Genomic DNA, 21,148 nt, shown 5'->3' with positions numbered 1-21,148 from the left:
ACATGGCTCACTGCTGCTCAGACTGGCACATCCCATGTATTTTACCTCTCTCCTCATCCTTTTCTCTGCTACACACTCCTGGCCAAATTCTGGCACTCATCTGACCCTGCCCTGAGTCAGCTGAACTCACCAAACTATCAGGGAATTAATTTGCTTAAGAAAAAAAGAAAAAAAAGTGATCCAGAAGTGATAACCCCTTGAATCATCCCTTGCCCCATACAGAGAGAATCACTGGCCACTTCATACTTCTCAGAAACTTCTCAGAAAAGGTAAAAAAAAAAATGAAAAAAATGTTTTGGAGCAGATGCAGCAGTTTTAAGTCAGCTGGAAATCACTGCTTTTCATGTTCTTAAGACACTAAGGTACAAAATAAGAATACAAAAAGGGCAGGTGCTTACCATTTGTCTTCTGTTCTCTACCAGGTGGATGCCAACAATCCCTAGGAAAGATCCAAAGCCAAGCTAAGGCAAAGAACAAAACCAACAGAAACACATGAGGTCAGCTTATTTGGTCAACATACCAAACCATCACAGTGACATCTGAGCAGGTGCATCATACAGATGGGATAATTGGGGTGTGTCAGGGAAAGGGTGAATGTTATCACAGAATTATAGAACAGCCTGGGTTGGAAGGGACCTTAAAGATCATTTAATTCCAATCCCCTGCTATGGGCAGGGACACCTCCCACCAGCCCAGGCTGCCCAAAGCCCCATCCAGCCTGGCCTTGAGCACCTCCAGGGATGGGGCAGCCACAGCTTCTCTGGGCAGCCTGTGCCAGGGCCTCACCACCCTCTGGGGGAAGAATTTCCTCCTAACCTCTAACTTAAATCACCCCTCTTTTAGTTTAAAACCATTCCCCCTTGTCCTCTCATTGTCTGCCTGAGCAATAATTTGCTCTCCATCTTTTTTATAAGCTCCCTTTAAGTACTGAAAAGCTGCAATGAGGTCATCCCAAAGCTTTCTCTTCCTCAGGTTGAACATCCCCAGCTCCCTCAGCCTTACTTCAGAGGAGAGGTGCTCCAGCCCTCACCAGACCTTCCTGGCACCAGGATTCTCACCAGGCTGATGTGGGCTTGGAGAAAAGGCTGTTCCTCAGTGCCACACACCTAAGACTTAGCTGGCCACAGACACAGAAAGAGCCACAGTAGGAGTGTCGGTGTCACCAGCAGGTCTGTTTCCACTGCGTTCCCTCACTGCCTTACTGGATGTATGCTTCTCTGCAGGCACTCAGTAAGGCTGGCACTAGCTCTCCAAATCTGGTTCAAAGTCTCTTTTCCAAGCCCAGTTAGGTTTTTAAGGACGAAGTGTCCCAGCCAAGGGCTTGAGCAAGGCCCATGAATTCCTTGCTCTTATGCACAACCACTCGCAGCAGAAAGCAAATCTCCTGTAAGCACTTCAATCGCTCAACGTAACAACAGGAATCCGTGATTCCCCCTCAAGAAGACAAATGTAGGGAAAGGGGATTAGCTACTGAGTGCTCTGGGAAGATTTATGTGAAAGAAAGGCAAAAGTACTGAAGAGATTTTGAAAAAGAAAGAGTGCGCAAGCACGTCTGTGCTGACTGCTGAGTAGGGGAGAGACTTGGAACCGTGAGCAAGGACACATTGTTCAGGGGACAGCAACTTTGTAAATTAACACAGCTACATCAAAATGACAGCTGGTTCCGGCCCCAATTTTTCATCCTAAAAGGAGCAATCCATGCAGTCCCATTTAAGGCTTACAAATGAGGGCAGAGAGCAGAGCATTATTATCCACATACAGGAAAAAAAATATATATATATATTATTTTTTAAAAAAAAAGAACCAGATAGAGATCATGTTGTAAGCCACGACATTGCTGAGATTGGTTTAGGGTTATATGTGCTGCTTTTCTTGTATGATGACTGGGATATCTGGACTCTGTGGTCTCCTGGCTGAAAGATTTTAAAAATAGCTAATTAAAATAATACAAGCAGTAGTCACAGAGAAGTGATATGAAATGCTTAAGTATAAACAGTATTTATAAGGAAATAAGGTTGAAGCTCCAACCCAGCTTTGCAACCTGTTCCACAAAGAGAGCCCTAAACCCAAACAGATGATCAAGCAGTAATCTAGTAAATACAGACACCTTCCGAAGTGGAACATTATACTAACTCACCTACACACAGCAATATTGTACGTTAAATTACTTCGGATGTGTAAATGTAGTTAATACCTGCTGCTAAAAAGATGCATTTATAAAAAAAGCTTTTCCCAAAACAAATGACAAATCACCAAACAGAAAGAGAAATTAAGGCACCTAACTCTTCTTGAAAGCAACGGGAACTAAGCAGATGTCCAACTTTTATTGTGAATCTGACCCTAAAGCCCTGATCTGCAAATGCTTCTAGAGGCAAGTCAATGGAAGTGAACAGTCCTGTTCACATTTGTAGGTGTTTGCATGGTAAGGGTCTAATTCTACATGTGTTTTAAGACCAAAGTCCCTTACCTAAGACCAATGGAGATTTAGGTCACATAAACCATCCTCAAGGTTATGATTTTATTGTTAAATTCTGTGCAAACTATAACTTATTTTTAATTGTAATTAACTTTAAGATAAATTTCTTCCAGCCCAAGAGTTAAATATGTAATGTCAGATTCACTTACTAAGCTCTAGCTATCTACAAGTTCAAGATCAGTGCTATGACAGCTTTCTAAGCTCCCTCTACTGCCAGTGGAGAAGAGGAGCACCTTTGGAGGGTTATTCAGCTTTGCAAGGCCTTCCCTTAGTCCATCTGTCTGTCAGTGCTACTCATGAGCCAGCAACCTCCAGCAGCAGGGCAGGAACACTGCTGTGCTCCTCTAACTAGGCTTTTGGTAAGTTATCACACAGGGTTTGTGCAGCACCTTTAGCTCTTCCTAAACATTTACATTGATAAATAACCATCGTTTTTCTGTTGCTTCAATAATACACTATGTGTGCATGAAAAGAATTCTGAATTTCATGAAAACTATTTAGCTCCAACAATCTTTTTACAGGGAAAATTATTACTAAAGGTTTTGCTTTCAAAGTGTTCTGATATAGTCTAGTTATTCTAACAGATTACTAATGATTAATATTTCAAAAAACATTTTATTATTTTTTTCTGAGTGAATAGACATTGTTTTCTTCCTAAAAGAACCTAAATGCTGAAGTAAACTGGTTTGTGCACATGGGCTTATTACTTATCATACCGAATCTACTTTAAAAATGAAACTCCTTTCAAGGGAATGAATGCAGATAATGTGGCCTTCTGAAATACTTTAATTCAAAATTACCAAAGACGACTTTTTATCGGGATTAATCTATCTATTTCAGCTTAATGAAAGGAAAACCCATTCTTTTAAGGTTTTATTCCTGTAGCTACTTTTTGTTCTATTTTTAGAACACTGCTCCTTATAGATCATTATCCCAAAATTATCTTTCTGAAAGACCTGTTCTCAGCGTGACACCAAGATGTAAGAGGACTTGCTTAGGAAGAATAGTTCAATTATTAATGGCAATGCAAAATGTATGCACTGTATTAGAAGATACAGATCCCTCTCCTCTGGGCATTTCATTCTGCAGAGAACAAGAACTAAGGGTACCTCACAGCATATGTTGGCACTGGTGGAGCCACATACCTAAGCAGATGCCTACCTCTTTTCTTCACCTTGCACCCTTTGCCTCCTGTGGCTGGCCACAGGAGACTAAATAAGGCAGAGAGACTATTTGCTGCCCTTACTCTTTCTAAAATTCAACCCATTCATCTCAAAAAACTTTCTCCTCCAGAGGTTTCCACTCTTTTGGGGTATGACTGATCACTTCTGAGATTGGAAAGGGCCATGGGTGCAAGGCCTGGAAGGGCTACACTTCCCCAGAAGCCACCAAGAAGGCACTACAGGGTTAAAGAGATGCAACATAAGCCTTGTGTCCAGTGCAGGTAGATGTTCCAGGGTACATATTTCCAAGGTAAAAACAAGACTAAGGATTTTGGAAGGGGAACTTGTACAGCAGGACAGACACCAAGACTGTATGAGAGGATGTAGAAGTTGGGCAGACTCTAGGGAGAAGCTTCCATATGCCCATAACCAGCATTTTCCCTGCACTGGATCCAGCAAAATTCCTGCCACATGGAGACAAGAGCAAAGTGACTTTTTCAGCCATCAAAGCAGTGAATCTCTAAAAGGCCATTTAAATCTATCCCATGCCTGTTGTCCACTCACTTGTCAAGCACAGCCTCCACCACAGTACCGTGAGATCAGCATACCGCTGTGCAGTGTAAACTTGACCCTCCTGTGCCACCTAAAAGCCTCCCCTCCCTTAGGGTAATTCAGAAAACCTGAGTTTACCTCCCTGTTTAATCGCACTCTAGAACCAGATCAAAACAAATGAGCATCTCCCTCCTGTGAAATTCAAGACAACTGATTTTTCTTTTCCTTTGTAATAATCCTATATCCAGCTGATGATAATTTATTTAGTTGTACCCAATATCCTAGAGTAGGCTTCTTTACTCACAATGATGCCTGGGTAGTAGCCTCCCACAGTAACATTTTCTGTCCTTGTTGTCGCTGCCAGCCCTATGGTCAGGATGAAAGTAGACACCACTAGCAGGGCGACTGTGAACCAAAGTGAGGTCTTCTTCCTTTTTGCAAACTGCCCTGTAGAAAGTGGAGGGGGGAAAGAGTTTTTAATTGCAAACATCAGGTACACGTACGAGATGAGTTTTTATCAAGCTGAACTGAATGTCGGTGACAATTATAATTATGCCTTATCTGCAGTAACATTTATAATTAAGTTGTTGCTCACGTCCCTAAGTCAAACCCTGCAGGCCTTGAACAATGCTTACATTTGTGAAGTTCCAGTTTAACTCCATGTGGACAGAACGTATAAACTTATATTTTAAATGAGATGAGCATAAGCTCTACACACTATCATTCATGAAAATGAATCTGCTGTTCATATTAATGTATCCAAACCAACCTATATTATTCCAAGGCAGGTAACTCAGTTAAATGGTGACAGTTCAAAAGCCAGGCTAGATTACGGATGCTCTCAAACCAAATCAAATAATTTGAATGAATTCATAATCAAAATCTGTATGTTTGCTGGCATCTTTCCACTGGCGCTAACAGACAAAACGAGTCCAGCCTTTTAGTATGAGAAGCAAGCAACTTTACTGAAGATAAGTATCATCTATTGCCCTTACGTACATCTCTTTCACTGCATGTATGAAGTCTTCCTGTTAAAGATCAAGAAATAATTCACAGGACTCTCCAATAACTCTCTGCACTCTCCCCTCCATTCTGTGCCCCAGCTGCTTGCCTCTGGTGATTCCCCATTAATCCATGCAGGGTCAGAGAGGACATGGAAACGGAGAGGCTCTTCATTATCAATCTGCTCTTTACCAAGTGCGAAGGGTTAAATGAAGCCACTTCCATTTCACTGCAGCCAGCTCAGGAGAGGAAAGCAGACTTTACACTTACAACTCCGCAAGTCAGTTACCTTTCCCACAAAGATTGGATTTTTTGGAAATATTTGAAGTGATCGTGTTCTTACAGCTCAGGCTTTTAAGATTTTCTGACATTACTGAGACAGCAAACTGCTCTCTGCTCCACCTCAAAGATGCAGCTCTCAGGCATGCAGCTCCAGGAGCTAGGTGTTAGGAAATGCATGGAAATGCAGCACACTGCACAGCAAATAGAAGAACACCACTAACACCCCAAGTCTCAGGAAAATAATAAAATAAAAAAGAAGTGGAATGCTTCAATCAGCATATGGATTAAGCTACTTCACTTCAGATTCCCAGACAATACCCAAACTAGTTGCTTGTTGTATCTCATAGTTACACTGCTGCTGTAGTCATTTGTCCAGCCTACTCCATAACCTTACAGCTTACACTAAGAGACACATAAAATCTCGTGTGGCCCCACGGATTTAGGAAACTGATGCTTGGCTATGCTCACAACCTTTATGGAACACAAGAAAAGTCACTGGTGTTGAAAAAAGGAAGAGGGAGAAGTAAACAACGAAGTATCTTTATTCTGAATATGTCTGGAGGTTGCTGTGTCTGCGTGAAGCCTTGTGCAAGCATGCACTGATTTTACATGATGGAGCCATACGACCCAGGGCAGCTACTGCTTTAGTAGCAGCAGCTGCTGCATGAACCAGCCAAGCCTCCCATAGCAGGGAAATTTCTGTTGACCACTCCATTTACATTGCAGAAATGTTTTTCAGTGCAAAATCAAAAGGAGCATGACTGCGGGCAAGACCTAAATTCACTATTGGGAATCTTTATCCCAGCCCAACCTTCCACAGCCATGAAAATCAGGCTGGGAGAAATGGTGAAGCTTCATAACCATGCAGCCTTTTCAGAACTACTGGATACCTGAAAGAGCTGCTATGGAAAAGTGGATGTTCAAAATGTACCTTTGTGTGCTGTTTATAGCCAGTGCAGCTCACAGACCATATGCCAGCTCATAACTATGCAAGTGGATGGAAATGAAAGGAGGGCCTGACAGTAAAAAAGTGTAAGGCCCACATGTAGTTTCAACACAAGAAACTCATTTACCTGTGGTTGCATTTGTAAGAATTGCACTCAGAAATTTAAGTCTCCCCAAAAGGAATCCCCATTGCATAGTCAATATTAAAACAAGCGCCAGGTGTCCTCAGGTCTCAGAGACAGCAGAAATTTAAGTTTGCTCAGTGCTTCACAGAACCTAAGTCGTTCTCCACTTTCCCAGTGCTTTGATGGCTATGAAGTACAGGTTGCTTTGTGACAGGGCATGAAAACATCAACACTCAGCCAAAGGGGATACTCTGCAGTATCCCCGGTGGTTTTACTAGTGCAGTATCCCCAGAAGCTACCAAGATACTGGCTCTCCAAGATATTGGCTTCACAGTTTAGGTCACCTTAAGTGCCCATCTTTGGTCACCCACCCATCTTGTCTCCTAGCAGTACTGAGCCTGACAACTGATTTGTAAGGGGCTATTTTAAGCCCTAATAACTGAATTACTCCAGTTTACAGCTCAGACCTATCAACACTGATGCAACAGGGAGGAGAATGAACCCCGTCCTATAAATAGAGCATTTCTGTAAACAAGTGCTTGAAAGGCAAAGGAAAAATGGGAGAAGTGGCCAGGACCAGGGTCACCAACATGAAGTGCTGCAGTAGAGAGCAGCACAGACCTGAGCCAGCTTTAATCCATACAGTCCAACCTAGAAAAACTAGAGCTATAAAATATTATTAGAAACCTAAACCTTTATTCAAGTGGTGAGCCACTCTGTTATTCCCAGTTGCCATGTCCTTACAGAGACTGAAAGAAAACAAATGTGGGCCAACCCTGAGCAGATAAACTAGTGGCAGCAGACACAAATCAAGCTGAGGTACTCAGCACCTTCTTTGCCTATGCTCACCAGCAAGGTCCCCCTCTGAGAGATGATTCAAGGAGGAGAATGATCAGCAGTGGGTAAGGATTGAATTAGGGATTCCTTGAGAAATCTCAGTGCATTCAAGTCCACCTGACTGACTGCATCCGGGGATGCCACCAGAACTGGCTGATGTCCTTGCTGCTCCCTACCACCTTTGAAAAAACATGAAGATCAGGGAATCCCCAATAAGTAAAGAAAGGCAAACACTCTGTCTATCTCCAGAGAGAGTCAAAACAATGATGCAGAGAATTACAGGCCAATCAGTCTCACTTGGCTTCCTGGAGACTGGAATGAAAAATTACAGAGCAGATCCTCTTGGAAGACATTTCTGGGCACGTAAGCAAAAGAAGATTGGCAACGGTCAACATGGATTTACCAAAAGTAATCATGCCTGACCAAGCCAACTGCCTCCTATGACAAAATGTCTGTATTTGTGGAGCAGTGGATATCATCTACACCACATTTGGCACAGATTTTAACACTGCATCCTACACTATTCTCAAAACCAAGTTAGGATGTCATGACCTGGATGGGTAGGCATGCAAATGTTTAAAAAATTGGCTGGATGGTTGGGTTCAGAGGGAGTGGTTAATGTATTGGGTTCTACCTGGAGCCGGTGACAAGTGGAGTACCACAGGCCCTGAGCAACCTGGCCTGACCTCACAGCTGACCCTGCTGGCAGGAGGAGGTTGGACTAGCAGCCTCCTGAGGTAGCTTCCCACCTGATTTAATCTATCATTCTGTGATTTTACAATGGTCAAGACAGCTCATTTAAACACCCACACTGCTACAAAACCACAGCTTTAATGCAGGCATACACTAAAGGGATGTAGTAATACAAACCTTCTGTAAGTCAATGGGACAGATGCTCCTCAGGCAGGTGTTTTTGAAAGCACTGAGTGTTGGCTTTTATGAGAAGTGCCTGAGGAGCAAAGCTACTGCATTTTCACAGCAACACCTGTACTGGCAAAGGCCGATCAGATTGAAAGGACATAAAGCATACGTCCAAGATGCCTTCCAAAGTTTTGATTATCAATGATACACAAAAAAGAAATGTGAGTTTGATTCTCCAGATTGTGTTTTCTCAAAAATGTCTTAGGAAAAGGCATGCTCTCATTTGTAATTGGAGTGAATCGGATACGGACTTACTGAGATAAAACAGAAAAGGATGCCCTTATTTATAAGGTCATTTTTTTGGACTGAACTACATTTTAACTTTGAAATGTACAGCTCCTAGAAAGCACTATCGATTTATGTATGTGATACCCCTCAATCCTCACGTGCTTTGATCTTTTACCAGCTGCACCTCACGCTGGATGCAAATATCCAATCATACTTTCTATTTTATATCCCACTTTGGGAGCCCTCATAACTACCTGCAGGTAGCCACAAACTCCACGCTTAGCAAAGGTGACTTACTGGGGAAGAGGAAGGCCCCTTCTGGAGCAGAGATTGGCACATGCAAGCCCCTGTTTTCAAGGACTGCCACATGCTAAGGGTAGATGGGTAGAAACTGGGTTCTCAATTGGTTTCTGCTCTGATCGTCGGGGTTTCCTTAGTCACATCAACAGAAATCATTGCTGTCCTTATCAAAATGTGTACAATTATATGTATATAAGTCACAAGCTTATTGTGAGGCCAAAGTAATTTTCATAAAGCAGCATGGTATCTTCAGACGAAAAGGGCTACAGCTGCAAATGGTTCCTACTGTTACCACCCTTCTGCTATTTCGGTCATGTTGGCTCCCGAGATTTTTCGAATCTTTGTTTACTGCTGTTTGTAGCAGTTGCCAAGCAGTTTTTTGGATCCGCTTTTACTGTACCTACCCATGGGTCTGTGCAGCCAAAAAGCAATGCCAGACTGTTTCCCCAGGAACACCGTCCGTAGCACAGACAGAGGGTCTGATTCAGCCCTCTTCCCCAACAATCTCTGTGCCAGGTGTTGGAACAAAGGCCAGCCATATAAAAGGAAAGTCATTTAGGAGTGGAGGAAGTGTTGCTATCAGTAATTCTAGGTTGATTTTTCCTCCAGTGCTGATGTTTCTGTAGTGCAGGAAACAGTTACTGAAGGCTACTGACCTTCCAAGTTTTTAATAATTAAGTGACTCTCAAAATAATTTTGACATTCATCCCCTCTAACTTCTTTAACAATGATTCAGTGTGAGCACATACTCTTAGTCTGAACCTCATTCCAATTTATTAAAGCTTCAAATTTACAATTCAGCTTACCAAAAATCAAGCGTGTGGAAAGAAATCTTCTCATCATATCCACATTAGCATTAGCTTGTGGCCAGGGTCAACAGAGGGCGTGAACGTGTTATTATTACCTCTTCCTCCAGAGCAAAAAGAAAAAGTGCCTGCTGAAGATCAAGCTCCGCAGGCCACACAGCAGCAAAAGACTCAGCAGAACTTCTCCGTTCATCAGAATTTATTGTGCAGAAAATAAAATTGTATTTACAATACCCTGCTCACAATGGGCAGAGAGGTAAATTCAATTTGCAGGAAGACTGTGGAAAATGGATGATTTTGTGGGGAGGGCATAGATCAGATTTCTGGGAGAATGCAAAGAGATAGATCCTTTGATAAACAGTAGGCTCCGGATCTGAATGAAGAAAAGGATGAGTTTAAAAGGAGAACGAATGAATTTACAATGAAATGTGTCCATAGCATGGAACGTGGGCAATGGTCAAAGGACAGAAAAATAGAGTGAAACCGTATCTCTCAACTCCAGAAAACTTGCATATGGTCTGGAATTTAACTGTAAAAAGGCTTAATTAAAACTAAGGCAACTGTATTTTGCTAACTTCACAACTCCTTTTAAAAATCCGGCTCCAGACATCATAAAACCTATAAAAATGTGTGGAACGATTTTTGGCAAGGAAGAAAACGCTGCAGGATGTCGCAATTTGCTGGGACCACAATCACATTTGCTGGACATCAGTGCCACCCAATTTCATACCTTCCTCTTTGAGCCCATTAAGGTGATCCGAATGGAAACACCGATCTGAAATAATGCTCCAGCCAAATGTGTAAGAGCATCCTAATACGAGAAAAGATGAGGGAGGAAAGTTTTGCAGCAGGATTAAAAAAGAAAGAAAGTATATTTTCATTACTTAACGAAAGAACTGTGATAGCCTGCTTCAGACAGAGTGGCACTAACCATACGCAACCAGATAATTAAGCAGAAAGTCACCACAGACAGAGGAGCACAGTATCAAAGCAGAAATGCCAATTCTGTATGTGCTGCTTTGATGCTGTCAAGCAAACATTTAAGGGAAGGTCTTTGGAGTTAAATTAATCATTTTTAATTACCGTAGTCTTCATTTCAGCACCGTCTCTCCCCTGGCTATGCTTTGCACTGTGCGTTTCCAAAAGCGGCTTGTGCCAGCGAGTTAATCCTACGCTGCTGCCTCCCAAAACTAAACGCGATGGGCTGAGATGCTTCGGGGGGCAACCCGCAGCCGCTATTGCCAATCGCTTTTTCCCTTTCCTGATGAAATGCTTGACTTGTCCAGAGTGCTGAACTCATGAAACCCCATGCAACAGCATCCACGGCGAGCCACGAGACGGCGGCTCCGCGCCGGGTCTGTCTCTTACCTTGATGACGAATTTGCGAGGAAGAACCCATCAGCGCCTTATATATTCCTTGAGAAACGCTGCTGTGCTCTTTCACGATTGCATTATGAAGAGAAAAAAAAAAAATCTACGCTGTGCTGCGCCCCCCCCCCCCCCCCCCCACCCCTCACAGACCCTAAAACCCCTCGGTCCCTTCTCCCCTCCGGGAGGCTCCCGGGCTGCCCGCCGCCCCCCCGGGGGTCCCGCAGCCGCCTCACCTGTGGGGTCCAGCAGGGCCAGCGGGCCCGGCACGGCCGGGGCGCCCGGAGGAGCCATCCCCCAGCCCCGCACCGGAGCCTCCGCTCCGCCGCTGCCCGCGGAGGGGTGCGGGAGGCACCGGCACCGGCCCCGGCCCCGGGACCGCCCCGGGGGGGAGCCCGGCGGGGGGCGAGGCGGGGCGAGCGGGCGCTTCGCCGAGGGGGGGACCCGAGGGGGGGACTTCCCCGGAGCTTCTTTCCCGTAGGGATGTCCCCGGAGCTTCTTGGGGTCTCTGGTCTTGTCAAGACCTCCAGGGATGGGGACTCCAGCACTTCCCTGGGCAGCCCGTTACAATGCCTCACAACCCTTTCATAAAGGAAGTTCTTCCTAATGTCCAACCTAAATTCCCTCAGCCCATCTCCCTGCTCTGTAAAATGTCCTAGCCAGAAGCTGGGACCTCAAACAAACTTTTTCAGGTCTGCTCCAAATGCAGGTCCACCTCCTCTCCGCCTGCATCCTTAATAGATGCAGCTCTTCTTGTCTTTCTGCCACCTTTTTCCCCCAAAACTACCTGTGCACACTCTGAGCAGTTCATTTTCAGGCTGGCCTTTGAGCGTTTTGGGGGGACGGAGGGGCAGGTACTAGATTTTTGTTTGTGCAGTAGTCAATAGCTTCATTCATTACATCTTCTAACCATGTCTCAGGCTTGGCTTCACTTCTTCATTTGTTCTTGGCCTATGGCAGGGGACCAATTTGTCACCTGGTGGAGATTAGAGTTATAAAGCTTTCCTTTCAGCTTTCCTCTTCCCTTTAAAAAAAAAAAAAATCAATACCAAACAGAAATAAAATATCACAGCAACCATAAATATTAATAAAATGAATTTAAAAAAGTAGGAATCTTTGAGATATAGGTTAAGGTAGGCATAGGCTAAGACAGGCAATGCCAATAGTGAAGACATATCGCAAGGCTGTTCCTTTTCTTAAAGAGTATTTATCAATTTCTCAGCCTCACCATCTCTCTCCTTACATCTTATTTTTCATTCCTGCAATTGATCCTGCTGCTTGTCCTGCTGCTACACAGGAGCTGCTGGATGCTGCTCTTGGTGTTACCGACTGCAGGGAGGTGTGAGGTCTTTCAGAAAGAGTCTAGGAACAGCCGAGAAGAAACAGCCACCAGCCACTGCATTGTCTGCTGTTCCTTTTGCAGGACTTCTCCCTACTTTCTCAGTCTTTCCCATATTTCGCCAGGAAATGTTTACATAAAAGGAGACAACTTTCTCAGATACCGCTCCTAGTCTATGAAGTCAAGTAAGCCAGGAGCTCAGGCCAAGCATAAACTATGCCCACTCTGAGTCAAAGCCACATTTTTCTCTTTGTGTCCTCTAACCTGGAGGGCTTGAAGGCTGTAGTCTGTGTAGAAAAGAGAAAAATGAGGATAAATGTATTATTTGTTCTACGTATTGATTACTAATTATTAACAGAAATTAATGAAGGCATGAAGACAGAAGAGGTGATGGTACAAATGAAACATTTCTCCTAGTGAAAGTGAGATGCAGAAGAGTGATAACAAAGCCTCAAAAGCTAGTATAGCCCCTCAGCTTCAGGGGTGGTTTTGGACAGAAATTTCCATTAACAGGAAGGACTGTGGAAAATGTCCATTCCCCAGCCATAGTTTGGAAAAAATATATCTGAATGCAGAATGTATTCTTGGGTGTGATGGGCAATAGCTTTTTCTACCAGCAGCCACCGAACAGACACAACAGCCCAATGGGAAGTTGTTTTCGACTTCTTTTCAGTAAACAGAAATGATCTTATAAAACGTTTTAAAAATAAGTTGATTATGGAAAATAACCTTTGATTGATGACTCATATGTTTCACTGTAAATTTCAGGAGAGTCAAAAATAGATCTGGTCCTAAAGTCCTGGATATCAGAGGGCAAATATCAGGAAACTATGGGAAAATGATTGGTGAGACTGCCTGGACCTAAGTACTCAAACATTTGATTGTGGAAGAGTCATGGAATTAATTTAAATCCAATGTAAAAAATAACATGTAGCACTCTCATCCCCTAAAAAAAAAAAGTAGAATAGCTTCAGAACAGCTATAGACGTACTGGATATATAACTACCTGAAAGAGGATATTGAAGTAGTGAGTGAACCTATAGGAAAGAAAATAGGTGAGCTACATCCTGCAGGGCAGGAACTGCAGAACCAGGGAGAAAGAATGGATATAAATCTAGCTGAGGCTGATGTTGCAAAGAAAAATATAACAGATAACCAAGAATTCTTCAATTATATAAATAACCGTGATTCAAATAAGGGAGATGTATGACCACTAGATGCTGAGGATAGGATGAAGAATGAGGCTGCTTCAAACCTTGGATGAACACATTGACTCAGTTTTCAATCAAAAATTTATCTCTATGAGGGTAATGGTAGAGAACCCAAAGCAAGCAGGAATAATGTAAATGACATTAGCAGAAGTGAAGTAGAAGCATAACTTAGGTTGTTTCCTGTGGCAGGCCCAGGAAAATTGCACCCCAAAAGTTGCAAGAATTGGTAGCTATCTTCTCAAGCCCTTAGCAAAGTGAATCAGGTAAGCTGGAAATGAAGCTGTATCACTGGAGAGCAGGAAACCTCTCCCACAAGAAGGCAGAAGAGGTGAGAACAGCAACTCCATGCCCCATTGATTTGACTAGGAAAAGTCTTACAGGCAAGTGAAAAATGTGTTCAAATCCAGTGTCTTTCATCAAAGCTAGACTATGTCAAACTGACAAAATCTTTGATAAAGTAAATAATTCCTGAGGCAAAAGGAAAGCAGTGAAGCAAATCTGTCTGGATTACATGAAGCATTTGGTAGAGTCCTCCAGAGAAAATGGCTTAACTTGGAGCAGCCAAGTACAAGTACAGTTCACCCATCAGGTGTGGAGATTGCTAAAGGGGAGCCAGGATAGTGAAAGAGGCAGGCTGCCTGGGTACACCTCAGGGACCAATCTGAAGGCAAGATCTCTGGAACTGGGTTTAAGGTATATATGTGTTTATCGTCACAGAATAAGAGCATCATAAAATGCTTTGGGTTGGAAGGAACCTGTAAAGATCATCTGGTTCACACCCCCCTGATAGGGACAGCAACACCTCCCACTAAATCAAATTGCTCAAAGCCCCATCCAACCTGGCCTTGAGCAATTCTAGGGATGGGGCACCTGAAGCTTCTCTGGGCAACCTGTTCAGGTGCCTCGCCACCCTCATAGTGATTAATTTCTTTCTAATGTTTAATCTAAATCTAACCTCTTTCAGTTAAAACTATTACTCCTAGTCCTATTGTATTGGGTCTATGTGGCAAAAGGGACTCCACAGTGGAGCAGGGGCAGAAAGTGACCATAAAGGAGTAGTGGAGATGAAATGTCATGGACTGACCACAGCCCCCATTCCCTGTTCCCCTGTGCCATATGGGGGAAGGAGGTGGGAGAGAATAGGTGGGAGGAAGGTGTTTTAAAGTCTGTTTTTGTTTGTTTGTTTGTTTGTTTCTCACTGCTCTAGCTTGTTAGCAATAGGTAACAAATTTCATTAATCTCCGTATGCTGAGTCTGTTTTGCCTGTGACGATAATTGTTGAGTTATCTCCCTGTCCTTATCTCAACCCTTGAGCCATTTTTATTGTATTTTCTTCTTCTTTCCCTTTTAGGATGCAGAGTGGGAGAGCACAGCTGTGGTGGAGCTCAGCTGCCCAGCTGAGTAAAACCAACACACCGATCACTACACTCTCTGACAAAGAGTCTCTTCCTATCTTTCTTGTAGGCCCCCTTTAGGTATTGGAAGGTCGCTATAAGGTCTTTCTACAGCCTTCTCTTCTCCAAGCTGAACAACCCAAACTTCACAGGAGAAAAATAAAAAATATTTCACGATGAGAGTGGTGAGGCACTCGAACAGATGTCCTCAAGAAACTGTGGCTGCCCCATCCCTGGAGGTGTTCAAGGCCAGGCTGGATGGGGCTTTGGGCAGCCTGCTCTGGTGGGAGATGTCCCTGCCCATGGCAGGGGGGTGGAACTGGGTGGGCTTTAAGGTCCATGCCAACCCAAGCCATTCTGTGATTCTATGATTACTGAGGACTATGGAGATGGGAGCATATTAGCATATTAAAAATATGATGAAGTGGAGTTTACACACTTAGAACCTAACTTTTGTTGCAACTTTGGAGTCTCACCAGTTCAGTGAAACCGAGAAGGGATCTGTGAACCACTGACAGTACTTGCAGTACTTGCAAGACTCCAGTTCAAGGACTGCTAAACAGATGTGTTCTGTGATGTTATTTAATAATTGCTAATTAGTTCAATGCACTGTAAGTCTGGTCGAACTTCATTTATTTTTATACTTCTGGTTGTCTTTAAAGCCAAAAGGGTTTTTTGTTGTTGTGGTGTGGGTTGTTTTTTTTTTGTGTGGGTGTTGTGTTTTGTTTTTTCTCCCTAATTTTGTGTGTAACTTGGACCTGAATTTTCTTAATTAATATTTTTTTTCAGATCTTTGTTTCTTAGATGTCTGGCTTATGTACTTGCTTACATGTCAAAACTAAATAATTTGCTAGATCTGTGCCCAGAAGTCCCCATGCTTCAAGGGCAGGCTGGAGAGAGTGTTAAGAGTTTTTCCAGAGACTGTGTCTCATGAAGCATAGATAATTGTCAGGATAATGTTTGCATTCTCACCTAAAATGTTCCCTGTCGGTAGAGGGCCTGAAGGCTTCCACAATGACCTTGATTTCTCCTACTTCTTTCCTGTGGCACAGTGCAGCTTTGAAGGTTTTTGTTTCCCATCCTACAGATCTTCTTTATACTGGTGAATGGAGATGATGTTGGTGACACGTGAAATTTGTATCCTGTGGGTTCATGAACTTTCCTCTTTATTTTAAACTAACACAGCCTGTTTGGTTATTCCTCACAGGTTTTCTAGGCTAGTGGACTTTCCCATTGCCTTCCCCTTGTCTCTGTGTCATCACAGGCTGTGAAGGCCATTCCTTTCTTAAAGGATGATGCTCAAAGGCTGGGCAATATTCAAGATCACTTTGAACTCACAGCCTGTCTACCAGCATACTTTTTCCAACATACTCAACAGTTTCTCCCAGGTTTACGTCCTCCACAAATTTAATACGCCCTCTATCCCATCACAGCCATCAGTGATAATAGAGTGGTATCATACAGTGGAAGCACCTCAGCACTTTCCATCTTCCAGGACTGCTTGCGGGCATGACACTCCAGCTACTTTTTTCATCCCTTCTGTACTATTGTAATTTAGACTGTTTCTCTGTAGAAAGGTCTGGTTTGGTACTAAGTCCTATTATATCAGCTTCTTTCTCTCATGAGTTATTTTCTCAGTAGCCCCTTTTGGAAATCCATTGTGGGCTTTTGTTGGTGGTGGCAGTGTCTTTGAGGAAAGATTGTTTATTTGTTTTTAATAAAGTTCAAAGCACAAAACCCAGCTTTTTTCCATGACTTTTGCTCTCAGCAGGAGTTTATTTCTTAAATGATCCTGATGCTCCTAATTCTTCACCCTAATAGTCAGAGTGCGTTTGTATTCCTCGAAAAGTTTAGGGCTCGTCCCCACCTCCCATTATTTGAACCCCTAATTGAAAACCAGTAAAGCAGTCATCGCTGAGGCTAAATTCAGGGCTCTTAATAAGCCAGCTCACCCACTGATATGGGATTATGACCATGAGGTAAGAAAAATTCCTTTGTTCATAATTTATAAATGGTATTTATTGGCACAGTTACTGGCACGGTCCCTCTATGAATACATTGCTGTAATTCAGCTGGGCATTCTAAGGAAATCATGCAGGAAGCGAAGAAAGGTCCAGGATAAGTAACCATGAGGTAAACAGTCATTGGCTATTAAAAGAAAATTGCTGGAGAATTCACTTCAAAAAACCTGCTTCCTGGCTCCAGCCAGTTTCCAAGGTGTATTTTGTTGTGGTGTGTTGTGTTTTCACTAGCAGGAGATTTAAAAGGCTGTCAGCCTAAAAAGGGATTCAAAAAGGTACAGCTGTATATAACAGTGTTTAGAGGTATCCAAGATAAATGAATGACACACAGGTACATGTGTGTCATAAGGGGAGTTAATTGCCTTCCATATGGTTTTCATCCATCAATTTATGCAGTCAGTTTGCTAACTCTATCAGCTTTTAGGATTCACGGCATTTTCTGACAACGGGTTCCACAGACATCTGTATGCCACGTGAAGAAGTGGGATGTCCCAATGGGGGTGAGAAGCAAACTGAAAAGTGCTAGGAAAAAAAAAAAAAAAGTCAAGTTAAATGCCAGGAGTATTTAGAGCCACAGGAGAATGAACCTGAGGAAAGGAACGTTGCCCTTACAAAGGAAAACACTTGCTACATGATACCAAAAGCCATTGGATGTCTTCCTCTGCAAGATGATTAGTAGAAGTGTGCTCGCAATGCAGCAATGATAGCACATCAGAAGGGGGACCAAGCAAAAAAATGAAATCACTTAATTTGTCCTGTGAACTGTTACATGAATTTGTGCATGGGTAAAAGTGTATACATATGGCTGTATCTCTATCAGTGCAATCAGAAATGGATCATCAGTTTTTGGAATGCGTGTTACAGGAACTCCTCTGGAAAATGTGGCTTAAATTTCAAAATTATCTATTCCATTGTTGAAAGAATAAATCAATCTGAAATGCAGATGTGGTACTGGTATTGTTTTAAAAGGCATAATTTCAATTACATTTCTAAGTAGTAAACATAAAGTTTGATTAATTATTTTGCCTGTCTCAAAGCATCTTCAAAAATTCCTTTAGCAGCACAGTGAATTGTACTATCCATTGATTTTTTTTTTTTTTTTTTTTTTTTAAGTCCAAAAGTAAATGAAGCATCCTGCACCTCTCCTCTATCATCTGATGCCACATTTAGTCAAGGTGCCCTTCTTGTCTGCTGGAGCAGACACTGTTAAAGTCACGGACAATGCACAAAGCAGTCTCAGTGATGGAAAAGAACTCCTTGCTCCTCTCTCTGCCCGTGCAAAGTTGTTTCCTCTAGTATGTGCTCAACAGCTTTGTTCAGTTCAGATTTAAAGTCTCAGTTACAAGGTTCTCCTCCTTACCTCGACAGGCTGTTTGACAGTTTACCTGCTACTGAGGAGAGCCAAGAGGCAAGTTCCACACCAAGAACCCCTGTAAGAATTGTAATTTATCCCAACATATGTTAAGCTGATCTCATAATTGCTCTACAGATGTAATCCTCAAGCTCAGGTAACTCAAAGTATTCAGAAACTCTGGACAACAAAACATGACATACAAGTAACATTCTGGCATGCACTGCGGTTTCCAGTGTGTCAAAAATTTCTTGGTAAGAAGAACAGCAAAGTTTGGAGGTTGTGATGGTTTGGTCAATTGTGATGGTCTGGTCAGGTGAGAATATATTGGCTCAGACAAAGGCAAGGAGCTTGACCTTTAATTTTAAAAGGAAAGATGATGCTCCATTCTCTGCTGATACCTCTGTGGGGAAGAAAGTCTTCAATCAAACGTTAAAATGCCATTACGTCATCTTCCAAATTCCTAGCTCGGTTCATGATGGCAACACAAAGGAAGGGCAACAGCCTGGTTTATTTCTTCTGCTTGATTTGAAAGTACCAGAATTAATGGTGCTTGTGATGACATGGGCTGCCTGTGGAGATACGGAGAGATGGAGGGTTGAAATAAAAAAAGGTGACGGGTTTTAAAATGCATTCTCTACTTTCAGGGCCAAGACACTTTCAGCAGCATTTTAGAGTTCTCCAGTCACTTTGTTTTGTAAAATAGTAAATTATCAGTAACAGAGAGTTAAAAGGAGCTGGTGGACCATGACTCGCTGCCAGGCAGGTTTAACCATCCAGGAGATGGACTATGGCTTAGCAATCCGGGTAGAGGACAAAAGATGCAGAGCCCAAAACTTTTCACTAAGGGAAAAAATGTGCAGAAGAAAACTACATTTGGAAAATTTAAAAAGTGTTTTCATTCCCCCCGTCTCTTTTTCACAGCTTTAAGGCTCTCATATCTCATATCTTAGAGGTCTTTTCCAACCTAAATGATTTCATGATATGCAGAGGAGTTAAGGGGAACACTTCACACAGGTACATCTTCCTCTGTCCCCCTGATCTGAGTTGTCAGAGGGAAAGAGATTCTGTGAAGGTGTCCTCTTCTGATGCTAACGATAGTAATACACTTGGTCTAGGAAGCACGCATCACTTTTAGGTTACTTCTGTCCCCCATTTTTGTCTCCTTCAATTGTCTGTCATAGACGTTTCTCTCATACATCGATTTTTTCCCCCTAACAAAGCTGCATCTTCCCTTTCTGTGGATTCCCACAGACAGAGCCCTTCGGACGCTGGATGCAAGGGGCTGGGTGGAGATGAAGAGGATGTTCCTGAAGGACCCTGCCCATCCCACAGAATTTAAGTGGCAGGAGGAGGACAAAATCAAAGCCCTTCTGTCTCACTCACTCTCTTTCATGCAGAACTGCCTGCTGCCCTGGAAGAAAGCCCTGCTGATATTGGCAGCGGTGCAGGGGAGCTGAAGGGTGACAGTCCGGTGAGGCAGCTCAAAAAGTGACCAAGTGACTAGAGAGCTGCTCAGGAGGACTTTCAAAGTCTCTGGGAGGGCACCCTCAGAAGACAGACACTTTTTAATTAGCTACTTTATTTCTCCTCAGTAAACAAGGTACAGCACTAGATAGAGGGGAAAAAATAAAATATTTTTTTAAATGTATTTTTTTTTTGCCTATGCATGCTTGAAAACAGATAAGAAAAACAGTCTGAGAGCAGGAAATCAGCCTCCCCATCATGCACTTTTTCAGTGCCAGCAACAAAAGTGGTTAAAAGTAGACTGAGAGGGAAAAATCTATCAGCTTCTGTGGGCTGTAAGCACCGACACGCTTGGGGAGGTACATGTGCATCATTCTTGATTTCATGGACTTTTAAAGAGACAAAATAGGTTATATGTGGAGGTGAGCTGGCTGTTCATGGTACACAGATACCTTGGTAAATGAGGCACTTCTTTTGCCTCACAGACTGAGAATGACCATTTATATCTGATATTGCATTAACTTTGTCCACTCATGTTTCAACAAACTTAAACTTATTAAGTAGCTGTGATGGCTTTGCACACAAGGTCTCCTACAGTTCTGATTTCCTTCCCAGATTTTGATCAAGACGTCATTTTTCAGGTTGTTCCCCTTAGCCACAGCATCTGCTTGGTTGCAGCATAAATGCAACAGATATTCCTGAATTCCTGGCCCTTGTTCTTAAAGTTCTAATTCTGTGATCAGTTACCTACAAATCAAACTTCTGTTTATGTTGATGAGATAAATGAAGCTGTAAGAAACCTAATATTTTAATAAACAACCTCCAAGAAAACACTATTGTATATTTATTTAGGCTAATATTTATGTATCTTTCCCTTTCCAAGAACAGCCTGAAGACTCTTGGTTTGTCTATTTGGAGAAAAGGAGGCTAAGAGCTGACCTCAATGCTCCCTACAACTTCCTGAGGAGGGGAAATGGAGAAGAAGATGCTGGTCTCTTCTCCTTCCTGTTTAGTGAAATATTCTGTTCTGTTCTTATTCTCCATTTCCTCTTGCATAAAGCCTTCAGCGCTGGCCTTGTTGCATGTTGAGATTTCAGGTCTTAAATTTTACTGTTTCGGGAATTAAGATGTTTCCTCAACTCTAGTGTCATTGGGAGGGCTGGTGAAGGGCATAAGGACGGGAGGAAAAACACTGTGGAGACAGCGTAGGAGAAAAATCCATCTTCAGAAAGGGAATGCTTGCTGAGAACTGGTGCTGGCAGGAGTGCATCACTTGCTCATCCTCCGTGGCAGCAGCAGCCTGAAAGCATCAGGGTTTTATAATACAAAAACTAAGCCCAAAGAATACAGATCAGTGGAA

General features: G+C 42.8%; 1 protein-coding gene across 4 annotated transcripts in view; it reads right to left on the bottom strand.

Moving 5' to 3' along the window:
* Nucleotides 1-11,356, bottom strand: part of TMEM255B (transmembrane protein 255B) — a 63,459-nt gene extending 52,103 nt beyond the window's left edge. For all 4 annotated transcript variants that reach the window (XM_082758588.1, XM_082758589.1, XM_082758591.1 and 1 more), the window contains exons 1-3: nucleotides 11,242-11,356; nucleotides 4,496-4,638; nucleotides 399-461 (exon numbers count right to left, since the gene is read on the bottom strand). In XM_082758588.1, the coding sequence (XP_082614714.1) occupies nucleotides 399-461; nucleotides 4,496-4,638; nucleotides 11,242-11,299 (264 nt within the window). In that variant the 5' untranslated portion in view covers nucleotides 11,300-11,356. The remainder of the gene's footprint in view (nucleotides 1-398; nucleotides 462-4,495; nucleotides 4,639-11,241) is intronic.
* Between the last annotated feature and the right edge of the window lie 9,792 nt (nucleotides 11,357-21,148).

This window comes from Aythya marila (genome assembly GCF_965140915.1).
Source record: "Aythya marila genome assembly, chromosome: 1".
NCBI classification, from domain to species: domain Eukaryota; kingdom Metazoa; phylum Chordata; class Aves; order Anseriformes; family Anatidae; genus Aythya; species Aythya marila.
The sequence above is the reverse complement of the archived record's forward strand: the minus strand, read 5'-3'. Positions and strand labels throughout refer to the sequence as shown.